The sequence below is a fragment of the Cupressus sempervirens genome, chromosome 11 (genome assembly GCF_028749045.1).
Source record: "Cupressus sempervirens isolate cs-2001-9-10 chromosome 11, ASM2874904v1, whole genome shotgun sequence".
Lineage (NCBI taxonomy): Eukaryota > Viridiplantae > Streptophyta > Pinopsida > Cupressales > Cupressaceae > Cupressus > Cupressus sempervirens.
This window is the reverse complement of record NC_143128.1, coordinates 791,363,207-791,382,871: the sequence shown is the minus strand read 5'-3', so window position 1 is coordinate 791,382,871 and position 19,665 is coordinate 791,363,207. Positions and strand designations below refer to the sequence as shown.

The 19,665-nt window shown below is 37.6% G+C and overlaps 1 protein-coding gene across 1 annotated transcript in view; it reads left to right on the top strand.

Annotated features, from left to right (window-relative positions):
- The window catches only part of LOC149531973 (protein RAE1-like), a 260,333-nt gene that overhangs the window by 117,060 nt on the left and 123,608 nt on the right, over positions 1–19,665 (top strand). Inside the window, exon 9 of the mRNA XM_089807957.1 lies at positions 17,261–17,338. Within this exon, the coding sequence (XP_089664083.1) occupies positions 17,261–17,338 (78 nt within the window). The remainder of the gene's footprint in view (positions 1–17,260; positions 17,339–19,665) is intronic.

The window sequence follows — 19,665 nt, the reverse complement described above, 5'->3', positions numbered from 1 at the left end:
CTTTCTTGCTTACGCCCCTGATAAGTCGTACGACCTTGTTTTATGGCGACTGTACTCCCTTCTACTCTCCTCCACATGTGTTAGTACGGACAGAATTCCATTTGATGCTTGTCCGTACGGTGTACTTGCTTTGCTCTCCTAAAAGGCTGTACTATTTTAAATGCAGCTGTTTTTAATACTGGATTCCAATTATCTCCCACTAGTATGTTCTTTGTTTCGGTATCATCTTCTAGATTCATGGTTTGTATTGTGGCCTCTTCATATTTTATTGGCTTTTCCTTATTGATTACATGTGCAGGTGTTTCATCTAGCTGTGTGTTCCCTTCTTTTATTTCCCTAAATTCTTTTGGAAATCCATCCCCGTTGTGTTCTTCCTCTATCGTTAGTATGTTGCAGCTTTGGAATAGTTCATAATCCTCCATCTACTAGTGAAATAGTCCGTTCACCGAATCCAGATCATTGTCGTTCGATCCACTTTCCAACTGTAGGAATCCTTTCTCATTCGGTTCCATTTGCCTCTTCCCTTTGTCCTCTCCTTCTGAATCTGATGATCTGTCTTCTCCCACCATTTGCGTGTGTAAATTAATAATGAATCTCCGTTCTCTGCTCTCCATTGATAGTGTATTCTTTTTCCAGTTGTGTTTGGCCTTCGCTTGCATGAGCCATCCTCGTCCCAGAATGGCATCATATCCCCTCCTTTTTAGCGGTATGACTACAAAGTCTAGCAGGAATGTCTGTGTTCCAATAGTCACTGGTTGTGCCATCAGGATACTTAGAGGCTTAATGCCATGCTGGTCTGCCGTTAGCTATTGGAACATGGGTGGCCACAACATCGGCTGTCCCAACTTCTTTTAGGTATCTTCTGGTAGGACATTTACCCTTGAACCTCCATCCACAATTGTGTCTGAGAGGATTGTTCCCAATATACTCATTTCTACGACCACCAGATGCCTTCCTGATGTGAGGGCTAGTAGCATTGGGTCTGCTACGCTTGTTCCGCTTTCCTTCTCCTTCCTAGGTTCTTCTGGTAATTTAGCAACTAGAGCCATGTTTGTGAGTGCCATTCATATTTGGGGCATTGTGAGGATCAGATCATTTAATCTTATTGGTACTTCGGTTTGTAATATCCGCTTTATGATGTTCTGTTCTGCACAGTTCCTCATTGAGGTACCCGCGATATCCCCCTTCTCCATTTGTGATTTCTCTCACTGCATCCTTTTCTCAATTTCTGCCCATGCTTCTTCCAGTGTCTTCTTTATTTTCGTCGGGTCTAGGTACAGGTTTGCCTGTTTACGCATGATTGCTAGGACTTCCTCTTTGTTTGTTCTTGCTTCGATACTGATCAAATTTACTCCTGATTTTGATTTTGGGCATGTGACGTTTTCATGGTCTCCGAGACCACACCATTTGTATAGCAACTTCATTGTGTTCTTCGTTGTACAGTTTCGTGCAAAGTGGCCCCACAAGTTGCCTATCTAACATTGAACCATTGGTCAGTCGTTCACATCATACTGAATTCGACCGCAGCCCTTGTTATTATTGTTGTTGTTGGTGGTGTTGTTTTGACCCCTTCTATTGTTTTTGTAGCCACCCAAGGTGGCACTGTCATTGTTTGTGTTTCCATTTCCTCCTAACGTGGATGCTACCTGTGTCAGGAGCACTTGTTGATGCCCTCTTGTTTTCATATTGAATGGGCATTCCTTTGTGGAATGTTCCACAATTTGGCAGATATCACAGAACTGATTCTTCGGACAGCATCCCTTAGTGTGACTTTCTGTCTTGCATTCTGTACAGCATAGCTCGTTTTCTTTGGTCTGGCTATTCCCTTTCTGCATATTCTTAAACTCTTTCATCATCTTGATCATATCCTTCTGGAGAGCTCGAACCTTCTTATTGCCCTTTTCATCACCACTGCTATCTTCAGAAGAGGATTCATCCGAGTCAGATGATCTGCTTTTCTTCTTTTCTGTTTTGTGTTCTCTTTCTAAGTCCATCGCTCGATTGTATGCTTCAGTATACGACGATGGCGGTACAATCTTCATTTTCCTTCTTAACTCTGGGCGTAGTCCTTCTATGAACCATCTCTTTTTCAACCTTTCTGCTGGCTTAGTTTCCATTTTATTTAACAATTCTTTTAGCTTTCTAGCATATACATAGACTGTTTCATTTTTTCCTTGTTTCGTGGTGAAGATTTCTGCTACTATCTCATTGTCATCTCGTAGTAGTTGAAACTTTGTAATAAATTCTTTCTTTATGTTTTCACATGTCGTTAGCTTTGCTAGATCGATGTCAAAAAACCAATTGATTGCTACACCTCGTAAGGTGGCTGGAAATAGCCTTGCCCATTTGTCCTGGTCGTTTTCTCCATTCGCTGTCCATATCGTCTCGCAAGTTTTGCAGTGTCTGATCGGGTCATCCGTGCCATCCCTGTCAAACTTTGGTAACTTTTCCTTTGGACCAGCCATCGGTGCCCTTTCTTTCTTTTGTTGTGCACTGTTGTCCGTACCTATGTTGTTCTATACTTTCATACTGCTCTGAACACCCGTGTTACAAACACCTACGTTCTCAAGTGGTGTGAAGGCTTCCTCAAGGACTTGGTTGTTTCGACCAAATTGTATCTGCTCATCAGGTGTATCAGGGACGAAGAGTTCACCCCATGCTCGAGTTCCTTCGACACTCCGAGTCACGCTGGTCCTTTCCCTTCCATCTGGATTCCCCCTGGGCATATACCAGTTTGCCAATTCTTCCTTTGTTACTTCAATCACCCTTCGCCTTTCTTGGGCTTCTTCTATCAACCTTTCCTTTGACCAACTTGGTGACTGCACTCCGTTCAGCAGTGCTCTCGTGGTACCGTGGTCACCTCATACACCACCACTTCCATACCCTTCGGCGGGTTGTTGGACTCTGCGCCTCTGGTCGCTTTGCTGTGTGCGGTTTAATACTTCCCATGCCACACTTATGCTGTCATCTTCTGGATTTTTATTTCTATCTTTATTCAATGTGTTCGACATTCATAGCACCCCGTCCTTATAGGCAACGACACCAAATGTTTACCATATAGGGTAAACAGTTTATTAATGCATTCAGACAATAGACAAGAACATGTACCATATAAATATTCCTTTTATTATTCGCATGTATACAGAAGATACTACAATATTCAATATGATTGATTACAATGATGATTACAATTCCCATTCTGGATGGTGTACATATACCTTTCCGAAGGGGTGACTCAACCGTCATGCGCCCGTTCGGACAATATTCTACCCGTCGGCTACAATATAAAATTTATCGACAACACCTAATTATTGTACCACCTCCAATATAACTTAGCAGCTAAAGTCTTGGCACCAAGAGCCATACATCTAAGGCCAAGACCCCCAACAAACTTCGGCAAGCAAACCATGTCCCAATTGACTAAGCTCCACTTAGAAGAGAGAAGATTGCCAGCCCAAAAGAATTGTTGAGACAGAGCATCAAATTCTTTGATAACCCTAGGACGAGTTTGCACAAGACACCTGTAAATGGGAAGAGCTTGAATCATTGTCTTGAGGAGGATAACTCTCCCAGCGAAAGAGAGCCACCTATGAGTCCAATGGCTCAACCTACTACAAAATTTGTCCAAAAGATCCTGCCAATACTCCTTCAGCTGAGTCCCCAGAGCTAAGGGGACTCCAAGGTAAATCAAAGGAACAGAGCCAATCTGAAACCTGAGAATCCTGGCAATCCTGAGCTGGATCGGTTGTGGATTATTAAAGAAATAAATAGATGACATACCTTCATTAATTTGCTGCCCAGAAGCTTTCAAATAAGTGTCTAAAATCATTTTGAAATTTCTTGCCTCATTTATTGTAGCCAAGCCCATCAGTCCAGTATCGGAATATTATTGTTGCACTTCCACCCATGGATAGGCCCCTGCTTGGCTTGAAAATTTATAAATCTGCCTAAGCCCTTTGCCATAATGATTAAGAGATATGGGGAGAGAGAATCCCCTTGTTAGAGTCCCCGAGAAGCTGAAAATAGCTCAGTAGGTTCTCCATTAATAAGAACCGAAAAGGATGGGGAAGTCACACAATTGAGAATCCAAGCAACCCATTCCACATCAAATCCAAAAGCTAGAAGCACACGACTCAAGAACTCCCAGCTAATCCGATCATGCTTTTGTTAAATCCAGCTTAATAAACATAGCCTTTTCCTTAGATGTGGCCATAGAGTGGATAGCCTTTGAAGCAATAAACACCCCATCAAGAACTTGTCTGCCACCAACAAAGCCTCCCTCTTCCTCGGATATCAAAGTAGCCAAATAGGGCTTGAGCCTTTCAGCAATCAATTTGGTGATAATTTTGTAAGTAACATTGCATAAAGCAATAGGTCTGAACTGATCCAAATTGTTAGCCCTGTCAATCTTGGGAATGAGAGCCAGGAAGGTAGCATTCAAAGACTTGAGCATTTGTTTGTTCTGATGTGATTCCTAGACTACTTCAAGAAGATCAAATTTAATAATCTCCCAAAATTCTTGGAAAAATTCAATGGGAAAACCACTAACTATCAATGATTTTAATCAAATAGTTACAATGAAATAAAATTGTTTCGTAAGTTGATAGGTAATAATCAAAGAATATTGTTAAATAAAATGAATAAGATTATCTAAGGTCATCACCTTCCAAGATGAGATATGGCCGGCGGTGGAATGGGTTGGTTGACACCACTCGGAGCTACTAGGTAAGGCCCGCGGTGAGATGGGCATTGGGTTGCATCATCCAAGAGTACTAGGTAAGGCCTACGGTGGAGCGAATACCCCGGGGTACATCATACAAAGGCACTATCTTGGAGATGATGATCGGATAGAGATAGCAATAATGAGGGAGGACGATGAGGCCCATGATTGGGTAATAGGGCACCCTATTATAGTTTCTCCTTCTATACTCAGAAAATGACGAGTTAATAAATGAACTATACTTTTGATTGACAAGTCACTAAATTGAGACCATAAATACCTTGTTAGGGGATTTATATAAGGAAATCTTAGAAAGGAAAGTTTATATATAAATGTGTACTAATGATTTTTTTGTGGTTGCAGGTTCACAATCAAGGAATTGTATAACGTGTCTTCATCTAGCTGTATTGTGTTTGCTTTGTGTCTTCATCTGTCTGCATCTTGTTTGCTTCCCGTCTTCATCTGTCTGGATCGTGTTTGCTTCATGTTTTCATTTGTCTACATTGTGTATGCTTCGTGCTTTCATGCATTCACGTGACTACTTTTGTCCGCTTTATGCTTTCATTCATTAAGATGTATATTTTATAAATATTTTAGGCCTTTTGTATGTAAATATATTTTGTATCTATGAAGGAGCTTGTGTATGAATGATTTTGCTTGAGGTCAAGAGAATTCGAGAGGGGAGGACTATGATATCCCCATTTTGACATATATAATTTAATAATAAATAAGTATATATATCAATACTATGATATATAAGATTAATGAATAAATAATATTTATAACACTAATACTATTAATAATGATATCACTATAGGCATAATATATGTTATTAAACTCATATAAATTATATATATATATATATATATATATATATATATATATATATATATATATATATATATATATATATATATATATATATATATAATACCAAACATTGAGAGGGAGGGGATATTGAAGATTATCAAATTGATACAAATAAGTAAATGTCCTGAAACGGGACATTACAAATTCATTCTCAATTCTACTCTTAAATATCTTGAATTTTTCAAAAGCTTCAAATTTTTCTCTAAGAAATGCAACCTACATCATTCTAGTGAAATCTTCAACAAGAATTATAAAATACATCTCACCATAAAATGCTTTAGTCTTTGTAGGACCACTCAAATCTATGTGCACAATCTCCAACTTGACTTAGGTAGTAAACTTATTGCTTGGAAAAGAACTTTTCTTCTGTTTTTGCCATTACACTTTCTTTGCTCATCATGTTAGTAGGTTTCACAATCTTAGGCAAGTCTCTAACTGCAAATGTAGTACTAATCTTCACAATGTTATCAAAGTTGATATGACAAAATCTCTTATGCCAAAACCAACTATCATCCACGTTAGTAACTAAACATGTCATTTTAGTAGGATTCAACTGAAATACATTACCTCTTGTTCTTGCACCAATACCAATCGATGTACCATTCTTATCCTTGATAATACAAGTCTTCTTTTTGAACTGCAATCGATATCCCTTATTAACAAGCTGTCCAACACTCAAAAGATTATGTTTCAAACCATCCACAAAGTAAACATCTTCAGTGTTAGTCTTTCCATCAAGTGTAATAAATCCTTTTCCTTTTATGTGACATGCTGCATTATTTCCAACTCTTCCACCATCATAACTATTGAACTCAACAAGTTTGTTCATGTCTCCTGTCATATGATGGGAACAACCACTATCTATAATTCAATCAGACTTTTTCTTATCAACTTGTGATACTAATGCTCTTTCTTCTTTTATTTATTCTTTTTCAGGGCTTTCTTCTTTAATAGCACCAAATCCAATTTCATCATCCTCATCACTACTATCATTCAAGAAGTCTTACCATTTTGAAATCAAATTCACTATTCTCATTAACATAAAAGCAATTCTTAAGTACTCTTGATTTATAGGGCTTTTTAGGCTTAAACTTCTTTTCTCTTTTAGGACATTTAAAAGAATGACAACCAAATTCTTTGCATGTCCAACAAACAAGAATTTTTTTACCTTTAGGTTCTCTATTCATAAGCATGACAAGTTCTTCAATCTTCTTGTCTTCATCTTTTGTTCGGCTGCTACTAGCATAGTCTCCACTTGTACCTTCACTTCTTGTGAGGTCTATGTCTTTGTACGCTGAAAGAAGTCTCCACTCTAGGTAATTCTCCACTTTGTTTCGTCCACATTTAAGATGTCTGGAATCTCGCAAGAAAAGTCTCTCTTGTAAAGTTAGTTGTACAAGGAATAACATGTTCAATCATCTGAACTGCTTTTTTATAAGCAGGTGTCAAGTTCTTCAAAATTTTCCATACAATTTCATCTTCCGACTTTTATCCTCCACAATTCTTAATTCACGTGACACTCTTTGATATTCTGGCATCCTCTTGTAGTTTCATCTTCCAACAGCTTAGTATCTTGAAATAAACATATCCAACTCTGTAATCTAGCCTCCTTAGCATGTTTGTGACCCTCAAGTGTACTTTGTAAAGCATTCCAAATCTCATTAGCAAGTCTTAATGTTTTTACTTGTCCATATTCAGTTTCTGGAAGAGCTGATAACAATGCTTCTCTAGCAAGCATATTCTGCATGAATAGATGTTTTTTTGCTACCTCACATCCTTCAAGGTTGTCTTCTTCAATCACAACTTTAGGCTTTGTAGTCATTGATGAAAATTCTGGACCCATGCATAGCAAGTGTGTCTTCATCTTTTCTTTCCAGCTCTTATAGTTAATTCCATCAAACTTTGGACTATGTTTATTGAAATATTCCATACATGTCCTTCAGCTGTTAAGCTTTTCCTTCAAGGAGCTAATACTCTGATACCAATTGTTAGAAAGTAAAGTCCACCAACATAAGGTCGGAGGGAGTGAATAAATTATGCTCTTAAAACAACTCTCAATATCTTTATTAATTCTGAAACATGTAAACAGTAGATGCAACGACCATAAAGAGATAACCATACATAATAACTTCAGATATGTTAACTAGGAAAACCCTTGATCAGAGGGGAAACCCTGGTGGGGATGGTACCCACAAAATGATGTACTTATATAAAAGTTCCTTGTGAGAAGAGATAGACTATGCTAGGAGTCAAATGAAATACAATTAGTACATATGAGTCCCTGTTAGGAGACTTTGAATCCCTGTTAGGAGATTCCAACTTTGTTAGGAGTTGTGCCAACCTTGTTAGGAGTTGAAAGGAGGACAGCTGAATCGACTATCCCAATAGCCTCAGTACTATTCCTTCCTAATAATAAAAGTATAAAACAACACTGCCCAACCAACAACTTGTCTTGCCAAATATAGTTCTATTAAGCTCGTCGTGCCTCAATCACACCAAACTCTGGTTTGATCTTCACAAGTTCGCATACCGAGCTCACACTACATATTACAAAGAAATGACTGCATACCATTACATTACATCCAAGGAAAACATCTTTCCTTTATACTAAGTCCTAAAACAAGTTACTGAGTTGGCCTTGAGGATTTCCCAATTTACAATAATAATATAGGAGCATCTTGAGATATTACAATACATGTTACATTACAGTTTATACTTTATCCAAGATTACAAACAAATTGTTGGCCCGTAGTCTTCATAAATTTTCACTCGATGGTCTTCAAATTATGCCCTTTGAACTGAGGCATCTTTAACATGTCTTTAACCTCTGTCTCAGTCTGCTTAAGCCAATTCCATCCTTGTGAGGAGATAGAATCAAAACAATAGTACCCGCTTTCCAAAAATGCCGTATGAAAGCTGCCTTTACTAAAATCCTCATAACTCTATCCAGTCTTCATATTTTTGTGCACACTTTTAACTATAGCATCTAGACATATTGTAGAACATAACTTCAAGTGCACATAAGTTGATCTTCAATCCTTGAACCATGCCAAACAATTGTACCTTTGTAACTCTGTTAGTCTTCACAGAATAATCGTATGTTGACATCAATGACAAGCATAGTCATGAATGCAACACAAGCTCTAGATCATGCCTTCAGCAATGCTAATATACTCCCCCATAGGAATATGATCAACACTCATAGTAACACCTCCTTCTTAGGTGCATTACTAGGTACTACAAGGCTATCCATTGTGTATCATTTTGGCTGAGTTTGGGGCTCATCCTCTCAGGCTTAGGACCATTTTCAACCTTGTTTGGTCCGTTCATCGTTTTTGTTGCTTTGCGGACTCGTGCGAGGGATGGTACAAGTGTTCCTATTTGGCTTATTGCTCAAAGGCGATTGCAAGGGCCGACTCCATGGGTTGGGCCTGTGGTTGGTATGTGCAAGCCATTGCTCTTGCAAGGACTGCGGGATCGACATTGACCGCCTCCCTCTTAGTATTCTTTGAATGCCCTTGTTAATCTCTTTGCTCCTTGATAGGAGCTAAATAAGCACATCAGGTTGGATTTTTGCATACAACATATCGTTATCTCTTTAGCCAATCTCTCGGTGAAGATGGCCTTCTACTCTGAGCAGTTTATGGATATCTAGGATTAGACTGTCGTGCCCCTATCATACTTTTTTTGGTGTTGGACTAATGCGCTGCACATTTTCGTAGGTTGGGTTGCAGTGGCTCTGTATGCAGAATGACCACCACATTGACAGAGAGGACTGGATCTGCAAGCTTTGTGACTTGGGGGAGTGGGATTGAGGCACATTTTAGTTTTTGTTGCACCATCTATTACGAGATTAGGTGGATGCTTTATTGCCTTTTTAGGGGTTGTTAGTCTCTTCGCTTTTGTTGAATACACTGATCAACGATGTTTGACTCTATCTTCAGAAGTCTAGGGGACTTCGAGACTGTATCCTATAGATGCAATCTCCCTCGAGATAGATCATTGATTGGCTCATCACCTCCTTTTTCTCGGTGACCTCTCTTGCCTTGGGTACCAAGCGGTTGCTTGGATCCTCTCCCATTGAGCACATCAGATCCGTGAGGTCTTGTAGGATTTATGCACCACAGTAACTCACCACCTCCAGTTGTACTTAGAGATGACATAAGACCTTGTGTTGTAATGAATCATATCCTTCGGTTCTTGGTTTCTTCTTCACAGTTGAGGGTGACTAGCTTATGACAATATACCGTTCCTGCCTTTTGTCGTTTCTGGGTCTTCTTTTCTTTGGATACTGTTTGGTGCTTTTGCTGTTGGCTGGTCTCTTTTGATGTTTCTTGGCAGTCCATTAGACCCCCTTTGTGGTCTCTTGTTGGACATTAATAACTTTATCTTATCGCATTTCATTTTTGCTCATTATGGGAGTTCTTTCTAAGTGATCCTTGAGTTTGGAAGTAGAACCACCTTCATGATTTGATATAGTATCTCTACTTTACCTTCTCACTCTACGAGTGTTTTCCCTTTAGATGAAATTACCTCCTTATATACCCTCCTAATGTACTTTACCAACCCAATTGTGTTAGGCCTCAAGATAACAACAAAGTTGTGAAAATTATCAAGGGAGTATTCGCTTTTAAAGCATCTGACATATTGTGATAGTGCTTAAGGAGCTTACCATTCAAATCTTTCTCCGATCTTGATGGCATCCTATTAGATTTCTTCCTTGGATTTCCTTATAATATTGTAGTAACCCATAACTTGAACTTATGAGTGTTGGTTCCTTAAAAATCAATTGTATGAGCTCCATGAATTTTGAAATTGAACTCCAATAGGGTGGCAATAAATTGCTCTGATACCACTGTGATGAACCTTGTTGGTTCAACTGTAGTTCATAATCTCATCCTCTGCCACTTATCGGCAAGGCAAGTAAACATTTTCTTGGCAAATATTAGAGATAAATTGGTCACTTTTGGGAAAATATTGAGAATTTAAAAAATGACTTAAATTTAATTAAATTGCATTTGCTTTGCAAAATTGAATGACTAAATGCATCTAATGAGTCAGTAAATGAGTAAACAAACCAAAGAAGCTGATCTAGATATATATAAATGCAATAAGTAACAAAATCGCATCCTCATGTGGAATGCTGATGTAGTCAGAGACTCGAACTCTTTAACAAACTGCAAATAGAAAATTATCTTTCTAAAGTGAACTTTTCATTTTTGTGAGTCCAAAGCCAACTTTGATTCCTATCACCAAATTTGTGTGGTAAATGGAAAGAATACAAGCACAAAGGGGTAATTGAAGACTTCTAGGTCAATTCAGTGGAGATGAATATGAGACTAGGAAAATGTGGTAAAGAATATTTGTAAACTTAATCAAGACATTTGAACTTTTCCCTACACCTAACCAACTGTAAGATGATGGAGATAGTACCCATCCATACTATGAAGAAGAGAAAGATGAAGATCTTCCTCCAATAAAATGGTCTAGTTCAAAAACTTACAAATTTGACAACGTTTATGAAGCTAGTTACCAATTATTCCAATTGGTGGGTAGATCAGAAAATTCACAAACTGATGGAAAAGAACATTGCCTTATTATTTGATGGGCAACATGGAAGCACATTTTTCTAATGATGATGAAGCAACCCATAGTGATGAGAAACCTTAAAGTATAAAAGAAAAGATACAGGGGAAAACTTAAGCAAGATCAAGAAGAAAGAAGGTTGCAAACGAGAAAAAGAAATCAAATTAAGCTCATTGTTCAACTTGCACTTCATCCATAAAGGCGATTGAGTTCATTAATCAAAACAAAATATCAATTGCTGAAAACAAACCACAAGTGGAGATGGAAAGTTTAGTGCCCCGCCTGGAGATCCTTGGAACAAGGATAAATAAAAGCCAAGATAAATTTTTTAAACAAGTATGGATGCACACGACAATTGACATACAAGGATCATGAAGATCGCAACGGAAGACTTAACCAACCATCCTGTCTACCAACGAATCTCCAAATGCCACTACCAACTGACACACCCAAAATTGAAGGATGAAAACCAAGGACGGCAACAGAATGTAAAATCTCTGATTTGTCGAAGCTTGGTAATTCAAGCAATCCCAAAGGGTACTCGAAACACCAAATTGCGTTCCCCAAAAAATAGTGGAGATGCCCCTTGTTGTCCGCGTGAGAAAATACAATAGACATTTATGTGTGAAGAAGTACAACATTCCACATGAGAAACTACCCTCTCGCGCGAACAACTGCTTGGCCCAGTAGCCAAAATCCACTACATTGATGTCGAGGTTCGCGCGAGGTAGTACAATGAACCACGCAAAGATACGCAAGTTTGCGTGGAAGGAAACACAAAGTCTCGCTTAGGAAAGAGTACAATCTCGCACGAGGATTCACAACAAGAAGCAAGGAAAACACAAGATGAGAAGATAGGGAAAAATAGGGAAAACAATTCCTCCACACTAGAGAATATCGGATCCACATATCGAGGCTTAGACACTCGAATACAAGAACTGGAAGACGGAAACTGCATCTAACCATCTAAAACAGAATAGTAAAGGGAATATACTGAAAACAACATCGCAATATACGAACTCAAATAAACACTTGCGTGGTTCCTTCCAACAATAATAGCATCATGAGACCTCGAGGGTCCTAGCCATATCTCGCACGTAACATTCCAAACTGCCAACTAGATAGTTGGAACTGTTTTACGAGGGCGTCACTACTAAAGTGTAATATCATAAGAACAAGAACATCTAATCATGCTTCAATAATATGAGCAGAAGATATTCCAACTAGGTAAGTCACATCATCTAAACATATGCTAAACATCATAATACAAGAATGCGTCAAATAAACTAACATCATCTAAACATGATATCCAAGCATTTCAATGAAAGCATAAATGACAAGGAAGCATACCCCGAAATCCCGAATATACTAAGTAAACATCAAGTACCGGCCGCATTGGAATAATAGACTATCTTTATACGCCGGTCCCGAGTAGTGGTATAGGTAGCTATGCCTCCCTACCACGTGGAACCCATAGGTCCACTCCCGCCATGCTGATGGGGATAATGATCCAACCACAAACACATAAACGTCCATGGCTAACACTCACACTAGACAATAAAGATGATTGAAACCAAGATCATGAGATAATGCAAGTACTACAGGTCCTGATCAGATACTCAATGGCTAACTATGTAGGGACTCGCTGCATGGAGAATAGCTTGGCATCGTGAAGCCTAGGCTAGATATCGTGCGGTTCAACTCCACAGTGTCCTTTTACTATCTTAGTTTTATTACCACCCAATATTTTATTTAGTTTTCACTTGATTAAAAATTCTTTTGCCAACCCTCTGGGCACAATGATCACTAGGTTGCGAGATAGAAGCCCACCCCCATGGTGCTACCCTACCCTACCCATGCTCATCCAACGATGAGTGCCCGTAGGCATGCATATTCCCAACCCAACCCCAAATGATCATAACTCCTAGAAATACCACGGGAGATCAGGCCTCGCAAGTCACTCGACAAATGCATGTGCACGTGCTTGTGTGTGATGCACCACCATCACGAAGATCATAACACAAGGACTAGACGAGAACACAAGCAAAAATAACACTCAACCGAATATAAGCTCGGGAGGACGGATGTGACACACATCCCAATGCAACATTAAAGTGCAACAATGGTCTGACTGACATCTTACAGATAATCCACGTCCACGATCAACATCATGCCAAGAAAACCCAAGAAAACTTGGCAGCACATGAATCAAGGTACCCCAAAACTGAAAAACTTCAAAATTAAAACCCATTTGGTCTTAGGGCACAAAAGCCACAAAAATCCAATAAAATTCAAGTTCAGACACCATATGCAAAAATGACCAGCATAACGGTGCGAAACCCAATCTCTCAACCCAAAAATTAGGAAAACGTTCGTACTCGACCAACCAAGTAGAACTAGCAATCAGAAATAGAGGGGAACAGTAGTTCCCAGCCTCCTAACACACAGCTACTGGAAATGAAAACAAAAACGGAGCTGAAATACAAAAATGAGAGAGCCCTACTTGATAGCCGAAAGGGCTAAAAGGAGAATCAGTAAGATAAAAATAAATATCCTGCGGAAGCTGCTGAAAGTCGCAAAAAAGAAAGGTCTCCCTGAGTTGGATCCAATAAGACCGATCTCGTGAAGATCCCATGCCCGTACCTCTCACAACAGACAGAAACGCAATCCTGTAGAAGAGGATTTTGGAGAAAGCTCTCAAATTTGTAATTTCCAAAAGTGAGAAGTGAGGAATTAATTTTCCTCTTTGGATACTTATTCACTTTTCGAGTGAATAATCGATTAGGGTAAATAACTAGAGAACCTAGTTAAACTCCGAATCAACCCAAATGAAAACAGGCTATTCCAAGTAATTGGAATTCATCTATGGCAAAGCTGCCAGAAATTAAATCAATGAAAAATAAAGCCCGAAAACCTAAAATCACAAAAATTCCTTAACAACTTTTGTGACAATGCAAACCTCTAAATGCACAGACACGATCACAGGTCAAAACACATAATGCAAATGAGTCTAGATTTAATCAAATCACCGAAATGTTTAATTTAAACAATTAAATAAGACACGTCGACCATACAGGGACGACATTGGTAAAATATGAACAGTTGAATGACTAATTCCATGTGCTGCTGCTAGGGATATAAATCCTGCACACTTAAAACAGACAATCAAGCACAATTGCATACAATAACATAGCCGAAGCAATAAATGCATTAAATACCTAATTTAACCATTTATTCAAATATACTGAAATAATCCACTTGCATCACTCACGCTTGCATAAAGCATAACAAAGCAAGAATGAAGTAAATCACCATAGTATTAAGTCCACATCTTACAAAATCAGAGATATGTACAAATACCGGATAACCAGATATCATCATAAAACCTACTGTCATCTCAAAATGGCATCATCATGCAAATATGATCAACTGAACATTGTAGTAATCTAACATCTTTGATACTGAAATCAAAGTATAACATTCGATGCTTAAGTCATCTCACATGTAAAAATAACATGAGTAACAAGTATCTCTTGGATCAAAATAAACAAGATATAGACTACAAACATGAGAGGCACTACAAAAATTCTTCCTCCAAGTCATGAACAAAATGCATAACCTATTGAGTAGGAAATCCAGAAAGAGAAAATAGTTAGTTCTCGGGAGAAGTTTGAACTTCTTGGCCATATATTGCCAACTTCTTGGCTAAGATTTTGGCGCAAAAAACATGTAATTTCTCGCCATGCCCAACTTCTTGCGAGAAAGTGATATCTTTGCCACTTATCGGCGAGATTTTGAACTATGGGTTCAACCTTGATCAAATTGGACAACTGGCTTGTTTTTTGGTTTTTTTGAATGGTTATTTTTTGCGTTTTTTGAATGTATATGCTTTTTTGGACTTTGAAGATAATTGACCTAAAAAACAAGTATGCTAGGCATGCAAGTAAAACTGAAACTAAATTCCAAATCATTGAGCTGAAATGCTTCTTATTGATTGATATGTTTATAAGATGCAAGAGAATGCATTTATTAACTTCTGAAATAAAATTTGCAATCATAAAAGAATCTGGTACTGAACACCTTACTTTGAAATTGATGAAAATCCAACTTAAAATATGTGCAAAAACTCTTGTGCTTCTAGAGTCCAAATCTGAGCAGAAATGGAGCACAAACCCTGGGCCTTTTCGGCGTAGAAGTCTCATGACAAGACTGGGGGTCTCACATGGGTGGCTGGAACTGTACTGCCAACAAACAATGATTTTTGTGTGGAAAAAACAGCTGCAAACTCCTAGTACAAGTCCATCATGGAGGTACTCTGCAATTACTCTCTTATTTGGCACTCAAACTCTCTGCAACTTAACTAATTTAGCATAAACTGGACCCCTCAATGAAGCTCATAGTCAAGTAATGATTCAACTGATCTTACACAACCTCTCATAGCTGGAATCAATGAGAGTTTTCATTCTCAATGATCAAATATGGCTGAAATCGTAGGTGGTTCCTTCTCCAAGCAAGAACTCTAAAAAGCATAAGTCAAATATCATTGATAATAATTTTGATTTGATGGGCTTATTGTAATTTTGTGGTGTCTTGGAATTAGAGTTCTGAGAGGTGATGGGAATCCGACCACCTCTTGGAATTTTGCCAAGGGCTAAAGAAAATGTCTTAGTGCGGGCTCTCTTCCTTGAAACTTTAATTTCCTCATTATTCAATTGGCCAAAAAGTCCTCTGTCTTCTTTTCTCTGATTTTCAGTGATACTTTTCTCAGACTGAATGCTCAGATTCTTTTTTGCATCTTTTCGAACCCAAATTTTGTCCATCTGCAACTAGATTTCTGCGCCATCATCTTAATTGTTGAGCTGCATGCTTTTTCAAGTTGTTCAATTTAAGCTTATCATTTCCAAATCAAGGTTCTCTTCGTGTCTTTCATACTTATCCCAGATCAGTTTGTAAGGCTTCAGGGCTTCATGTCTTATGCTTAGATCTTGTCATGTCATTGCATCTTGATTCTCACCTTATATTGGCTTCACTCCGGTCATCAATCCTCTTCAAACTCTATTTCCTTTCTCTTCCAAAGATGACAACTTGGACTCTAAAGTAGATTCCTGGCTTCATAGTCTTAAACCTAAATTGACTCTTGACTAAGTGTCGGATGCTTTATTCACGACTTTATCGTTCTTCACAACTTGACTCTTAAGTGGGTGTGACTTGCACCTAAGTGACTAAAAGTTATATTGTTGATTTGGAGATTCTGAAATAGCCACCACACTAAAGCCAGCAGAAACATCCAACTCATTCCCAAGCAAAAATGGGAGGTCCGCATTTGCAATGGGATAATGGTTTGAAAGGGTCACAATAGATAGCCTCCTCTTTTGGGGTAACCTTAAGTTTAAATGCCAACACAAGGCTCTCTTGGGTCTAAGTTAATATTTATTTGTGCCTGGCCTAGTCTGCTGTGTTATGATGTACCAAGCCAGTTGGGTTTGATCTTTTAAATTTTTAAATTTTAATCATATCCAACCACAAAGTCTCTTAAAATCGAGGGAATTCCTTCCTAGGGTTTGACTTTGGAAGCCCTTTCACATTTATGACTTGAGCTTATCCAATTAGAGTGTTATAACTAAATACTCATAGTTCCAAGAATCACGGCGATTCATGCGATTCACGCGATTCGGCGATTCGATTCAAGCCAAAAGATTTTTTGTGAATCGGTGAATCGAATCAGCGATAAAGGGTTTATGAAATAAGTTACTAAATTTCAAGGGTTTTTTAAATTTTCCGATTCATGGCCGATTCGATTCCGATTCATGGCCGATTCACGATTTGATTCGGCCTTGCCGATTTCGATCCGATTCCGATTCTTGTTACTTTGTAAATACTATATATACACGGAATTATTCTCTTGCCACCTTTCTCCATTCTATACCTATCAGTGTTTTTGGATCTGTAAAGAGGGGCTATTTTGAATTTATATTTTTTGTAGGTTGGAAAAGAAATTTCTCTGCGGTTCTTTCATAAGATGTATTGTATTGTGCTTTTGGTATCTTTATAAATTTTGATATATTATTTTCTTGGTAAGTGCAGATTCATCAAACATTTGCAACAGCAGGATCTGATGGAGCTTTCAATTTCTGGGATAAAGACAGCAAACAAAGGCTAAAGGTATGATCTGATGGCTCTGAGAGAAAGGCAATTTTTTATAATATTTAACATCATGGAATATAAATTACTCTTATAAAATGCCTTCATGAATCTGAAGAACTTAAATAACCTTTAACTGCTTTTAAATTTCCTTAATGATATTAAAAATATTATCAACCTGTTATATAACTCTGAATCATGATATATTTATTGCATTTATGCTATTGTCGCTGCTGTCATTATTATTTTATTGCTCTTATACTGCTGTCATGATATAGAAGAAACATGAAGCCTTTTGTTATTTTTTATTTTTTGTGACATAGCTGCGAAGTACAGATGATATGTGAGATATGCGTTGATAATAATTTATATGCATATTGCTTTATTTTTATGAATTTTTTTTGAGAGCATTTATTTTTGATTGGTAAGAGGCCGAAGCCAAAGTTAATTATTATTATTTGGTTTGATATATTATCATGATTATTAGTTAAACTTGAGTAGATTCAAACCCAAGACCTCCTAGATAAGAGGCTCACAATTTACCATTGTGTTTTAGGTTCTTGCCTAATTTTTTTGAGAGCATTTTTATAAATGATAATAAGTATTGCTTTAAATCCATTGAAATCTTACTATGAGCAATTACTCGAAGAGCATATAAAGTGTAAAATTCAATGTTTAAGTGCATCTTCTCCTTTTGTGAAGCATGTAGAGAGTTGACTATTTGTAAAAACATATAGTCTTGATGTAATAGTAATTGCTAAATCTTATTGAAAAACTCAAAACCATTGTTAGAGAAGTTAAGGCATTCTGGGAAAGCCAGTTTTAAATAATGGTACATAGTTACCCAAATCTATTTACCATGTGCCACGAGTACCAGCTCTTTCACAATAAACACCCTTTTGAACTCAAATTGGTACATCATGCAAGGAATAAACTATATTTTGCTTGATTCCATTTCCAAGAGGTTTGACTTCCTTCCATTTTCAGGCATAAACTGCAGTGTGGAATCAATAAATGGAAGAAAAGCTTGATTCCCATATTGTTGTGCATGAAATCGATAATTGTTCCTTGAGGTGATGAGAATTCCCACTCAGGTTTATTTGAGGTGAGATAAGATGCCCATTAAACACATAGTTTTAGAGCTCTGTTTAGATGCAACAGTAGAATTGTTTTCATCGTCTTCATGCTACTGATTCAAATTTACGTTCTAGTCTTGAAACTTCAGCTTAAATTGAAGTTGGTAGCTTTAAATAATAAATTATCTATCTATGTGGCATTATAGTATAACCTTCCCTACCTAATGACATTACTATAGATGCCCTGATTCTAGTAAGCAAGATAATATTATGAAACAACTTGCATAAGAAAATAATTAAATAGTAAAAGCAATGCAAATATTTGATGATAATATGCTATTTTGTGGTAGTAACCTCCTAGTCCTCTTTGTGGGGGATACCTCTAGTAGTCATCAATAAGAATTGTAGTCTTCTATAAGAACCATTTTAAATACAAGGATAATAGTTAACTCCAAACCTCATATATAGCCTACTCATGCCTTGGATGTCACCCAGGCTGACTTAAATACCTAGATATAACACCTAAGACAACCTGTTTTGTAGGCAAAAATATAGCAATGCTCATATAACATAAAATAGATTTTAAGATACCACAAGTTAACCAGTCATACCTAGGCATAAAATTCCACCTAATTAGTATGCATGTACTGAAGCAAAGAAACTATGGCAAGAATTGACTAGACATTGATAGGGAAGGATTGAGGTCACTTACTTGAGTTGGCTAGAGAAAGCAATTGTATTGAACTGTTTTTTTCCCATTTGTCTCTAGTTTCCACCTTGTCATTTTCATCCTGTCGCTGTGAGTTTTGTTCCATTACAGTATACATTATTGAATACTTAGTATTCGAAGACGAAATACCAAATCTCCAACTCTCTTTTGAATAAGGATGCTCATATTGTAATGGCCCTTCTCCCATCTTGAGTATTTGATGCTTAAAATCTGTAACAAATGTTAGCAGATAGAAAAGACAAATAAACATATATGAGTATAAATTTTTTATTAGAAATTAACAAGATGAATATTATTAAATCATCTCAGTACTAATTCCCATACTAAACCCATCTAATCCTTTGAAGAACGCTCTACTCAGATTTCCCTAACCCTCTAATGAGAGTAACTCTCAATTAGGAAACCATCATGTTAAGAACACCTTCTAAGGCCTCTGGGATCTCTATTAATGAGTGAACTCATTAACAATACATACTTGGTAGAGATCCCACCTCTTACCAAGCCTCTTGTCCCTAACATATGCATATGATTAACCACTACAA